Raw genomic sequence first — 13,302 nt, forward strand, 5'->3', positions numbered from 1 at the left:
AGCTAACCTCACTCCCTGACACTATGTAATTTACATTTGGCACCTATCACCCCTAACTCTGTGTGAGTTACATCCGGTGCGTCTCACTCCCTATTATGTCCTGGCACTTACATTCTATAAGCCCCTGGTAACAAATCACCCCCTATAGTTTTTGCATTTCAGAAACAAAGTCACCGGCGGATAAACCAGAGGCAAACGGACACAATTACCAGACTGCCGGACCCCAATTACCAGGCAGCCTGACGCCAGCTATGACTGTTTTGAAATAATGCAAAGGGAAGGAAGAATGCAAGTCCTTTGATCCTTATCATATACTCCGGACTTCGAGCCCCACATATAAAATCTTCCCTGTTTCCCAAGGAGTGGAGGCACAGTTCTTGAGGCCCTAGCCGCGCTAGCCTGCTGTGTCTTCCCTTCTCCGTGGCAGAAAAATAAAGCCATCTCTCTCTTCCTCCAAAATCCCTGTCTCCGTATTTCTGTTCGGCCTTGGTGCACAGGGAAGCCGATATTTCGGCAACACCTTTTCCTATTTTTGCCCATTTTCTCAATGATGTGTAAGATAAAAAATTCCTGTGTTAAGATTAGCCCTTTATTCAATCACCGTCCTACAAATATGTTGTCTTTTGCCTTTTTAACCCAACATTCTTTTCATCCCAAATTTAAAACTTTGTACACAGTCTAGTTTATTTCCTTTCTGGCTTTTGGGTTTTGTGTTGTGTTTAGAAAAGCCTTCCTCTCTTCAAGTTATTTTGATAATTTATCCTGGTATTTTTCCAGATTCTTTGTTACATTTAAGACTCCAGTCTATCTTGAAATTATTTTAGGATAGCAATCAGCTCTAATATTTGCCTTTTCTAACCTTGGCTCTTTGATCAATGACCCAGCTTCCTGGGAGTTCCAGAACAATCCCGATTTCCCAGATCCTTGGGGATGTGACTGTACCTGCCTTGATACATGGTTGGTTGTGACCTAGGGCCCCCAAGTCCTCTCCTGCTCACTGAGTCCTTGGCCCCCAGACTCCAGCAGGGAACCTGGGCAGGCCGCTCTCACTGGGGCATGTGGGCTCCAGGTGGTCCCACAGGCTGTAGCACTTCCTCTGTAAATTCCTCTGGCTCCCTTACACTATTCCCTCCCATCCCATCTGTGCATGGCCCTGCCAGCTCTTCTCTGAGGAAATTTGCATCATGCAGCAGCGGGAGGCCTCTTGAAGACTGCTTCACTGAGCCATGGTTTGCTCGGCTGCCCCTGTGCTACTCCTGGCCATGACTCTCCCTCTGGTGAGGTCACCACTTGCCCGAGAGTCCCAGCCTGTGAGTAAGACTGGGGTGAGGGAAGACCGAGGGAAGGTCTGCAGAGGTAACGACAGGGGCCTCTGGGTGTGAGAGGCAGCAAGATGTGGGATGAAAGGATGGGTGGAGGCGAGAGGGCTGGAGGGAGAGGAAGTAATGTATTTTTAAAAGAGGCTGGTTTGTTATAAGATCTCCGAGAGTTCAGCCTTATTTTTCAGGGTGTGGGGATAGCTTTTGTTTCTTCATTTGAATTCCCGTGAACACCAGCGATGCCTGCTGCACTTTGGATAAAGGCTCTTCCAGTCAGGCTTGCAATTTAAAAATGAAAATAAAAACTTTCCAAACTTCGGAACCATTGGCGTAGAGGACAGGAGAGAATCTGAGGAAAGGCAGCAGAGTTAGTTTAGCACTTTATGATTTGTGTTTTCTCCCAGGTGGATATCTCTATCTCTATCTCTAGCCACGTCCTTATCTAGATCAATATCTGTTTTTACAATGATCTCCTCACCCACCCACAATTTTAAGAGAGGGAGGAGTTGGTGAGGAAATAATTTACAGGCACCAGAGACTAAGGTATTGCCTGCTGTTCACCCTCATGGCAATGCCTATGAGGGAATAAAGCCCCCAAGCCTCTGGGCCCCAGGCAGCTCTGCCCAGCGCCCCCAGCCCCCTCTGGAGCTCCAGACCCAGCCATTTCAATTAGCCTGGAGGCCCAGGGACAGGTACATTCAGGAAGGAATTAAGCAAAGCATGTTGACTCTCCAGGCTGTGCCTGGCTCCTGGGTTCAGGTGGGCTTTGCAGGCCTGGGCGGGATCCCTGGGGCTGCATCCCTGCACCTCCTGCCAGAAGCCTGCTTTCCCCTCCTGATGTGCCCGCTTGATTCCAGGCAAAAAGAGGAGCTTCAAAGAGACCAAGTCCTACCAGATTAGCCAGGCTGGCCCCGGAGCGGCTTGGGGAAGAAGGTGTCCCCGGGAGAAATGTGGAGTCAGCTGTCCTCAGAGGTCTCTCCCCTGTGCTCTGTTCCAGGGCCAGGGTCAGGCTGGAGGGGAATCAGGGCAGCAATTGGACCAAGAAAGTGGAGCAGGTGGTGCGTGGAGAGACAGGAGGAGGAGGGGGGAGGGGGACGGGGAGCCTGGCACGAGGCAAAGAAAGAAAGAAAGGTCTGGAAGAGGGCACAGCCAGGGGGCAGTGGGGTTAAGAGAGAGACTGGGTCTGGCGCTGGTCACACAGGTCTGAACGCAGTTCTCTAGCTGTGAGGCCTTGAGAAAATCCTTCCTCTTAGAGAGTCTTGCCCAGGTAAGGGGGTCGTTGGGAGGGTGATATGAGATGGCACATGTGAAGGCACCGTAGCTGCATGAGCAGTGACCACCTTCCTGGGTCCTGTCTGCACCTGGACAGGCTATGGGAGGTGGGACGTGCTCCGCTTCCTGGCGGGGACAGCGAGGTATGGGGCCCAAAGGGCACAGACCCGTAGCTGCCTCTCCTCTCCAGCTGTCCCCTCTCTCCTGCAGAATCGGTCCCGGTCTCCATCTATGTACAGCTGTACTTTTCAAGTGAGCGCCGGCCGGCGGCACTCTCCAGCCCCCTGACTCTCCCCGCCGCCTCGGCTTCCTCTGCCCCAGTAACTCTCACCGGCCTCAGCCTCACAGCAGGTGGGGTGGCGGGAATTCTACTGACCCCTGCTTCTCAGTGGCTCTTAGCTGCTTGCATGGGAAGGGGGTTCAGAGTGCAAGGAGCCCAGCCCTCCCGCAGCCCCCTCGTCTGAGATACTGTGAGCCCCTCCCTATTTCTTGGAGTGTCTGTGTGGCCCAGCTCCTTCCTCACCTCCCATCACACAGACCTCCCCTTCCTGCTCCACGTCCCATCTTCTAAACTTTGGCAGAGGCCTAAGGGGCAGATGACCACGGGCCCGGGCTTCTCCACTGCCACCTCTGATGCCTTTGCCCCACACGCGCCGCTGCTTTGAACTCAGGCTGAGAAGGCAGTGCCTGTGACTTTGGGATTGTCCCCGATATCCAGCCTTAGAGCCTCACAAACATCAGGCGTTGGCCTTTCCCAGACAGCCTGCTCACTTCTTATCCCCCTTCCCTCTGTCACAGAGTGCAGTGTCTCCCACAAGGGGTGTAGCTACTGTGCGTGCCTCTCTGGGTACCAGTGGAACGCCAGCGTCTGCTCCCATCACCGTCCCTGCCAAACCCCCCTCAAGCACCGGCCTTGTGGCTGCCTTGTCTTCGGCCCTGCTGAAGCCGGGTACTGCCAGCTGCTGCCACCTGGTGAGGAGGGTTGGGAACGTGAAAACCAATGGCCCTGAGTGAAAGGAACACTCTCTGTGTTTTTTCCTCTCTGACCCCCGTATCTCTGCCAGCTGGTCCAAGCCCAGTGGCTCCTCTGGGTGAGAGAAAATGCCAGGCATCATAGCAGATCACAGGCCCTGCGCTCGGGACAGGAGGAGGGAGACTCTAATGAACAACAGGGCTCCGAGGCAGGTGGACAAAGAGAGGAAGCTCCCTCCCTGGGGGAGGGGGAGTCCTAGGCCAAAAAGCTTCCCCGTTTGCTTCCCACTAGCAGTTAGGGTCTTCCAGGCTGGATTGCGGCAGCCACACTCCTCCAGGGACAAAAGAGAACAGAACATGTTAGGTGGGGAGGGAGGGAGGAGGGATGGGCTTCAGAAGATGGGGAAGGAAGGAAAGCTTAGCTGCCTTGAGGGCCACAAGTTCCTGCCCCGGGGGTCCTATCTTTTGCCTCCTGCAGTCCCCGCGGCCCTGAGCCTCAACTCCTGGCTGCACACGCCTGGCGACACCCTGAACCTGACCCGCCTCACAAGCCAGGAGACCACCAACCTGAACTGGTTCCTGTGGCCCACAGGGAGCCCCAGCCCCATCCTCCTGCGGGCAGGGACACGTGTGTCCTTGACCTCCAGCCGGGACCGGGCTGTCCTCAGCATTGTCAACATCTCCCATAAATGGGCAGGTAGCCCACCTGTCCCTCCCTCCTCCTCTCTCCTCCCCTTCTTTTTTTCCTCTTTTTCCTCTGCTCCCCTCCATCTCCTCCTCCTCCCTCTCCTTCCTTCTTGTCTTTTCTTCTCTTCTTTTCCCTTATCTCCATTTACTCACTCTGGGGAAACTAAGGCTAAGAGGCCCATTGATGTGAAGAATTATAATGAGAGAACGCTGAAAGCGTGGTCTCAATTTCAACTGAGAACAGATGCAGGCTTTTCTTCACGATGTTGAAATGGCAGTAGGTGGTGCAGGAAGGGCATCTACTGGGGGCAGAGAGGTTCACCTTAGGATGCATGGCTGCAGGCTAATAACAAAGGGTCAGGAACTCGTCTTCCTCCTAGAAATCCTTTGGGGGACAGGGATCTTTCCTGCTGGGGTTAAGCTGAGGCTGGATGAAGAGGGCAGACCTAGGGTGTGGCTGGGGAAGCAGCAGAGACCCTGTGGCGCAGGTGGGGGGCCAAGCGGCCAGGAGGTGCAGCAGGTGTGTGTCTGCAGGTGAGTACATATGCTGCTTTGAGGCCCGGGGATTCAGGTGGGAGCTGCACCAGATGGTGAGGGTGCCCCTGCAGGTGACAGACGTGGCTGGGCTCCCAGACCAGCTCTCCATCTCCTGTGCCACCTCCCCTGGCTTCCAGCTGAGCTGCTGCATCCCCAGTGCCCACCTGGGCTACACGGCTTCCTGGAGCCCCAGAGATGGCAACGAAGGTATGGAAAGGGGCTGGTTGGCAGGGCTCAGGGGAGAGGGGGCAGCTAGTTGCCCCCAGGCAGCTGGCTCTCCAGCTCCCTGGAAGCAGAGGCTGCAGTTCAACCTGGGCGTTTGGGGTCCAAGTCCAAATCTGTTTTTACCCCAAATCTGTTCATACAACAATAAGCACATGTGTGTAGACAACTTTTGCATAATGCTTTCATTCACACGATCTCCATGAACTCACACGATATTATTCTGTGAGGTTCATTTGATGATGGTCCCATTTTACAAACGAGTTCACTGTGGCTTCAGGGCCTGGAACTAGTAAGAGACGCCCAGGGTCCCCTTCCCCCCAAATCCAAGCTCTTCCTTCAGTAGTTTGATGCCCACATACCATTCAGCTCATCTCCACTGCTTCATCCGCTTCTGAAATTGCTAGAAAGACTGCCGAGGCACCTCTCGGACCCCTGGGGCCTCGGTGTGTCCCTGGCCCAGTGACCGTTCCCTTCTCTTGTCTCCCCCTCAGCCTCCTTATTCAACACGCCGGACTCCCAGTGCCTTGTGCTGGCTGTTCAGCGCTGCCCTGCAGCCGACACTACGTACACTTGTGACCTGCAGAGCCCGGGACTGAGCCCTCTCAGGGCTGCCGTCTCTGTCACCGTCATTCAGGGTACTTGGGGCTTGGGGTCCAGGTGGCTGACCTCTCACCTGCTCGTCCTGGGAGCTCCTTCCTGATGTCTCCCTGCGCTGGGCAACAGGGCCAGACCCCACACACTGCATGGGTTTCTGCCCAAGGAAAGGCTCGGGCTAGACGGGATTGCTGAGCCTTCCCTGGCATCATTTTCAGATGGAGACACCACCTGCCCTGAGGACTCTTCAGCTGTTGCCTGGAACGTCACCAAGGCTGGCCATGTGGCCCAGGCCCCGTGCCCCAGGAAGAGGAGGGGCATGGTGAAGAGGCCTTGTAGGCCTGAGGGGGTCTGGGGGCCCATCCACAGCAGCTGCACGGACACGGGGCTCCTGGCCTTGCTTCTTAGAGCCCAGGTAAAGCTTCTGACCCTGCTGCCCACGTGCCCCATCCTCCACGACCTATCCCTTCCTCACTCAGGACCCAACTTTAGAGTCCTTTCCCCCAGAGACCCAGCCCGAAGGGTATTCAGGTTCTCTGAACTGGAGCCCTGGCAGAGCCAGGAAGCAGGTGTGGGCCCCTCAGAGTGGCCAGCGCTCTCATGGCGGGGAGGGTGCAGGTCCCAATCGTTAATCCCAAGAAGGGTCTGCTCCACAAAACTTGGTGTCAGTTTCTTCCACGTGGCTCGCTCCCCTCTCTGCTTCCTGCTCCCCTGGGACAGGGCGCGGATATGGGGAGAAAGGTGCTGGACTTGGGGGGAGGTGGCCCCTCCCTCTCGAGGGCTCGCCCACGCCCACCCCCCTGCTGTCTTACCTGTCTCAGCTGCTGAGGGCAGGCCCGGGCTGGCCTGTGGACAAAGTGCCACAGATCTGGGCTCAGCTGCCGGAGCAGGCAGTGGTGGTGACCTCACCCACCGACTTATTGGCACTGGTGGGCACCATGACAATCCTGGCCAAGGTGGTGGCAGATGTCAGAATACAGCTCAACGGCAGTGCCCTGGAGGTGAGATCCTTGAGCCACATCAGGGGCCAGCTGGGTAGTGTGGGCTGGAAGCTCTTCACCTCTGGGCATTTCTGCCCCTCTGACATCACCATGGGCTGTCAGATGGCAGACTCTTCTAGAGTCCAAGTGTCTGCTCCTCTGGTCCATTTCTCCTCTTGGATACCAGTCTCCAAGGCCACGGAGTGTGGAGGAGGCCTGATGCTGGGAACACATGGGCGGTCAGGGAAGCAGGGAGGGGTGTGGAGACAGGAGTTCAGAGGCGTTCATGCACATGCAGATACGTGGGTATGACGTGACTCCCCCCATGCCCACACACAAGGTACCTATGTGGAGATACTCAAACGTACTTGGCTTTGCTGGACTCACCGAAACCAGCTCTCAGTATAGGCCTCAGTTGGTGACCCAGAAGCTGCAACCAAAAGAATAATCAGGGACAATGACACTGCCCACCCTCCGTGTCTGGGAATATGCATCACACGGGGGCGCAGACGTGCAGGTGGCCCTCTACTTCAGAACGCGTGCCCTCTACCTCTGGGCACCATTCCTAGCTTTACGGACCTGTGGGGGTCCCCTTAGGACCTGGGTGGCCTCAAGGGATGGAAGGGAGAGAAGGGTCGTCAGATGGAGGGGTGGGATGTGCGTCAGGAGCCACATACTTGAAGATGCCCCAGCGGTTAGCTGAACAGCCCTCCATTCTTCCTGTCCAGAAAGCCTCCCTTCGCAAGCCTGTCTTCCTCTCCCTCTTTCTCCCCAGCCTTGGGTCTCGTGCTGGACTAGGAAGGGTGGGTTTGGGGTCTGTAGTTTCCAGTGCCCCTGGCTCAGTGCTGCGGGCTCTGGCAGCTAGGCCTCGTCTCTCTGTTGGGTGCTGCAGGCGCTCCTGAAAACCACAGACAAGGTCCTTGACATGGACTCCAGTTCTCTGTGGACCCCGGCCTGGGCCCAGAAGCCCTCGGTGGGCTCCAATCTCCTGCTGGCTGTGGAGACCCTGGCACTCAGCCTGTGCCCACAGGATCAGCCCTTCTCCTTCGTCTTGCCCAACGTGCAGCTGCAGAGCCAGCTCCTCAGGCCCACATTTCCTGCCGACTACAGAGTCTCCTTCCCTACTCAGCCCCCGCTGCAGGCGCAGATTCCCAGGCACTCACTGGCCCCACTGGGCCATAATGGAACCAACGTCAGTGTTACTAGCCTGGTGCTGCGAAAACTGGACCACCTTCTGCCCTCGAACTATGGACAAGGGCTGGGGGACTCCATCTACGCCACTCCTGGGCTGGTCCTCGCCATCTCCATCATGGCAGGTGGCCAGGTCTTCAACCAGGGAGAGGTCATCATGGACTTTGGGGACACAGATGGCAGTCCCCACTGTGTCTTCTGGGACCATGATCCCTTCCAGGGCAAGGGAGGCTGGTCTGAGGCAGGGTGCCAGGTGCAGGCAGCCAGTGCCAGCCCCACCACTCAGTGTATCTGCCGGCACATCACTGCCTTCTCCATCCTCATGTCTGGACACACGGTTCCAAAAGACCCCACCCTGGAGATGCTGAGTCAGGTGGGCTTGGGGGCCTCCATTCTGGCACTGCTCGTGTGCCTGGGCATGTACAGGCTGGTGTGGAGATTCGTGGTGCAGAACAAAGTTGCCTATTTACGCCACATGGCCCTGCTCGACATGGTGCTCTGCCTGCTGGCCGCAGACACCTGCTTCCTAGGAGCCCCACTGCTTCCTCCAGGACCCCACAGTCCGCTCTGCCTGGCCGCTGCCTTCCTCTGTCATTTCCTCTACCTGGCCACCTTTTTCTGGATGCTGGCTCAGGCCCTGATGTTGGCCCACCAGCTGCTCTTCGTCTTCCATCAGCTGTCCAAGCACCGAGGATTCTCCCTGATGGTGTTCCTTGGCTATCTGTGCCCGATGGGGTTTGCAGGTGTCGCCCTGGGCCTCTACTTACCCCGAGGGCAATACCTGGGGGAGGGGGCATGCTGGTTGGACAAGAAGGGAGGAGCGCTCTACACCCTCGTGGGTCCAGTGCTGGCCATCGTGGGCGTGAACGGGCTGGTACCGTGGCTGTGCTGAAGCTGCTGAGACCTTCGCTGTCAGAGGGACCCCAGGTGGAGAAGCACCAAGCCCTCCTGGGGGTGATCAAAGCTCTGCTCGTTCTCACACCCATCTTTGGCCTCACCTGGGGGCTGGGCCTGGCCACTCTGCTAGAGGAAGTCTCCATAGTCCCTCACTACGTCTTCACAGTTCTCAACACCTCCCAGGTGGGTGATAAGGTGGTGGCGGCCGTGCTTTTTGCTGTTAGACGGCTTAAGTCACTCCCAGTCTCTCCTCAAGGAGGTGTCATGGTGGAGCAGAAGAAATATAGGCTCAGGGATTTTAAAAGGTTTAAGTTTGGATCCCAGTTCCTCCACTGACGAGCTATGTAACTTTGGATAAACCTCTTTGAGTTTTGGCTTTCTTATCTGTAAAATATCTGGATTTGCCATTGAAGTTAGGGAATTGTCAGTAACCTATTCTTTGACATCCATCTGCTTTGTAACCATAACAGTAAGAAAAGCACCTGAGGGGCTTCCCTGGTGGCACAGTGGTTAAGAATCCGCCTGCCAACGCAGGGGACACGGGTTCGTGCCCTGGTCGGGGAAGATCCCACATGCCGCGGAGCAACTAAGCCCGTGCGCCACAGCTACTGAGCCTGCGCTCTAGGGCCCACAAGCCACAACTACTGAGCCCACGTGCTGCAACTACTGAAGCCCACTCTCCTAGAGCCCGTGCTCCACGACAAGAGAAGCCACCGCAATGAGAAGCCCGTGCACCGCAACGAAGAGTAGCCCCCTCTTGCTGCAACTAGAGAAAGCCCATGCGCAGCAACGAAGACCCAACACAGCCAAGAAAGAAAGAAAAGAAAAGAAAGAAAGGAAGGAAGGAAGAAAGAAAAGAAAGAAAGAAAAGAAAAAAATTTACAAAAAAGAAAAGAAAAGCACCTGAAATGGATCCTTTGCGCCAAGTGGTGCTGATGTACAGAAAAACTGAGATGGGAAGCCTCAGGATCTGAATTAGACAAGAGGACAGAGGTTGAAGGAAAGAGTTGATTTCAGCTGATTCCTTTCTCCTTGACTAATGGATCCCCATTTCCCTCTTTTCAGGGTGTCTTCATCTTATTGTCTGGTTGCCTCACAGACAGGAAGGTGAGTCTGTCCACCTCCCCAGGCCTGACTCGCCTCTGAAGGCCGGGACTCTGGCTGGCATAACGGCATTCACCTCTCCTGCAGGTGCAAGAGGCATTACGCAAACACTTCTGCTGCACCCAGCCCCCCAGCTCCCTGGTGAGTTGCTGGCTTCAAATTCTCACTTCTCCCCGCTGAGAGCTGGTCAGAAGTAGATGTTCCATAGCCTTCCCCAGAGGAGATGGGCACAGCTAGAAGCCAAGAGAAGACTGGGGTTTTAGGGCAAGCTCTCCAACAACAGAGAAAGCACCCCAGGCAGAGGACACATTCAGGTTCTTGGGCTCCTGATTATAACCTGGACTTCTTGTGACTCTGGATTGTCCCTTGTTTCTCCCTGAAAATCTGCCTCCAGTTAGCATTTGAAGGGAAAAGGTAGGATCGGAATGCATGGGAGTCACTGTAGCTGGGAGCGAAGTTCCTAGGATTTTTGCTGCCCAGGCAGGAGGGCAGGTGAAAATGTAAAAATGGATACAACCTCGTCAAAGGAGAGCTGGCAATAATAATAATTGCCTTGCAGTTGGGCCTTTCCACCCCTTCCTAGGCCACAAATGAAACCTACATCCCAGAACACAGCAAAGGAGGAAGTTAAGATGCCAGGTGAGAAAGAAGCGTTCTCGGAAGCAGTGTGAGCAGCGTGGGGTGAGGCCGAGTGTACAAAGCGCTTTCCAGCAAAGCTCTAAAAAGAAAACTCCTCTTCATATACCTGTCCCAACCTAAAGGGTGGAAAAAAGACTTCTCCAAGTAGACATTTCTAGAGGGGCTGAAGAAGGTGGAGGCCTCAGAAAGCAGATGGTGTAGCTCCCACTGCTTTTCCCAGAAAGCTGAAGGGAGTGTCACCACCACCAACCCTTGACTCAGTTCACTCTGAAAACTCCTTTTCACACTATCGAATTTTTAATTACTCTGAAAAACCATTGTTTTGAAGGAACTGCCATTGGTGGGTCTGGTGTCCAGAGGAGAGGGTAGCTTGCAGACGCTTTAGGGCGAGGCTTTAGGGCGAGCTCTTTCACGGGGAAGACAGAAGCTCTGAGTGACCCACAGGCAGAGCCGTGTTCCTTCAAGGGTGTCGAGGGTGTGTCCTTGAATCCAGGGATGGGTCCTGGCCAATCCTCTGAACCCTTTCCGCCTCCCAGAGCTCAGCCCTTGGGAAAGATAGGCTTCTGTTTTCATTAGTCACGCTCATCTCTCTGGCAGCTTACCTGTTCCCCACCTGTGACTATCCAAGCAAGAAAAGTATGAAAAACTAGCTAAAGCTACCTAATGAATAAGGCTGCCTTTGCTGTAAAAATAATCAACAGATATCAAAGTTCAAAATAATTACAAGTAAAACTGTCTCAACCAGTTTTTAACTAATCAACAGTTCATGTTACAGATGTATTTGATAAAAATGATCTTATTTTAACTATTCAGTGATTTCTTGTCTGATTATTTCTTCTCTATAGCTACAAAGAAAGGATGGCTTAATTGACAGGAACTCTGATCTTCTAAACATTGGAGGCCAAGGGGAGAATTTGGTTCATTTCTTTTCAAAAGTTAGAAAAAGGTGAAGTTAATAGGTCCCTCTTTCTTTAATCTCTATAAAATACATTACTATAAAATGTAAGTTTCATAGACGTATGCATGCATACAAAAAGTCACTGATAAGAGCACATTTGTAAGAATGCGGTATAAATTTTAAAGTAGAGAGAAAGATAACACAGACTGCCAAGAATTAAGGAGAAAAGATGACAAACACTGACATTTAAAAAATGACAGGATCAAGCTAAGACTAGATACAGAGAAGAAATATTTAAGAAAAGCCTTTAGAGGACACCAAGATATCTAGCTGAATTATCTTACGGAATCCACAAGAGGATGCTGACAGGACTCTAAAAATTTTTTAAACTAAATAAATGAAAAAAATCTGACGAATGTTTGTTAATTTAAAAATTCATGGATATTTTTATAAAGTGGAATGAGGATGTTTTCTTTCGAAATAAAAAAGTGATATGCTAACTACATGCCATTGAAAATATTTTTCTTACATACACTATATCTCCACTTAAGGATTTGTGTGAATATTTTAATTGTGTATAAACCAGCTCAAGTATTTCTCTAAATGGATTCAATCATGCTTTCAAATAGAACATACCAACTCACCAGGACCACTGCAATGTCTCTGTGCCTCATACTTGTTCCAGCCCTCACAGGAAGCAGCAGCTACTGGAATCCCGTGGGGGCTTTGCCTTGCTGGTTTCCCTGGCAACAGAGTCAGGTCTCAATGCCACTTTCACTTTTTAAAATATTTATTTATTTTTAAATTAAATTAATTTATTTTTTATACAGCAGGTTCTTATTAGTTATCTATTTTATACATTAGTGTATATATACACTTTCACTTTATTAACAATTTACAGTCTTGTTTTAATTATAAAATTTTTTTTTGAAAAATTCAAGTAATATGGAATAGAAACAGCAGATTCCTTTCCTGAGTATGCTTCTGTAGATATATGTGTTCTCGTTTTCCTTCTCAAATGACTGCACATACTCAGTGCATGCTCTGCTGCTAAAAGCACACTTGAGAATGGATAAACGAAATGACATTAAGCCTTTGTTCACTTGGTTCTCACCATAAAAAAAAAAAAAAAAGGAATGAAAAAGAATGCTCTGGAGGTAAATACAAGAAGGTGAGATATAGCAGCAATTCCATTTCTAAAAAGAAGGCTTAAAGAAATCAGTAAACAAGTGAACAGATAAATGTACAAAGGGTGTGCACTCTAGCGTGTTTACATCCTCAAAAAAAAGGCACTTGGTAAAACAAATTAGGATATATCCATACAAAGGAATGCTATGTGGTCATTAAAAATGATGACATATAGCTACACCCACTAATATGAAAAAATGCTACATAGCTAAGTAAAACAAAAGGGTTCCAGAACACCATTATACCAGGCAATTATGTTCTATATGTCCACATAAATATGTACACATTAAAAAGGAGAGATATCAAAATATAAACAGTGGGTATCTCTACTTGATTTTTCATTTTCTTCTTCTACTCTATATTGTTTGAATTTTTTACGATGAGCATGTATTTTTATATTGAAAAAAATGGTTTTCAAAAAGTTTTCCTAGGGGCTTCCCTCGTGGCACAGTGGTTAAGAATCCGCCTGCCAACACAGGGGACACAGGTTCGAGCCCTGGTCCGGGACGATCCCACATGCCGCGGAGCAACTAAGCCCGTGCGCCACAACTACTGAGCCTGCAAGCCACAACTACTGAGCCCGAGTGCCACAACTACTGAAGCCAGTGCGCCTAGAGCCCATGCTCCACAACAAGAGAAACCACCCCAATGAGAAGCCTGCGCACCACAACGAAGAGTAGCCCCCACTTGACGCAACTAGAGAAAGCCCGTGCACAGCAATGAAGATCCAACGTAGCCAAAAATAAAATAAATTAAAAAAAAATTTTTTTCCTAAACATTTTGCATATTTAAAAATAGA

At 51.8% G+C, this 13,302-nt stretch overlaps 1 protein-coding gene across 1 annotated transcript; it reads left to right on the forward strand.

The window, feature by feature from the left end:
- The first annotated feature begins 1,226 nt into the window (after window positions 1-1,226).
- ADGRF3 (adhesion G protein-coupled receptor F3) lies at window positions 1,227-12,046 on the forward strand. The gene is given in 13 exon segments (XM_036872396.1): window positions 1,227-1,310; window positions 2,317-2,377; window positions 2,802-2,942; window positions 3,390-3,563; window positions 3,976-4,260; window positions 4,785-4,994; window positions 5,504-5,647; window positions 5,825-6,021; window positions 6,428-6,607; window positions 7,479-8,652; window positions 8,655-8,857; window positions 9,740-9,781; window positions 9,866-12,046. Coding segments are annotated over 13 exon segments (2,988 nt in total). The 3' UTR covers window positions 9,959-12,046.
- Window positions 12,047-13,302: the final 1,256 nt, after the last annotated feature.

This window comes from Balaenoptera musculus, chromosome 13, assembly GCF_009873245.2.
Source record: "Balaenoptera musculus isolate JJ_BM4_2016_0621 chromosome 13, mBalMus1.pri.v3, whole genome shotgun sequence".
NCBI classification, from domain to species: Eukaryota; Metazoa; Chordata; class Mammalia; order Artiodactyla; family Balaenopteridae; genus Balaenoptera; species Balaenoptera musculus.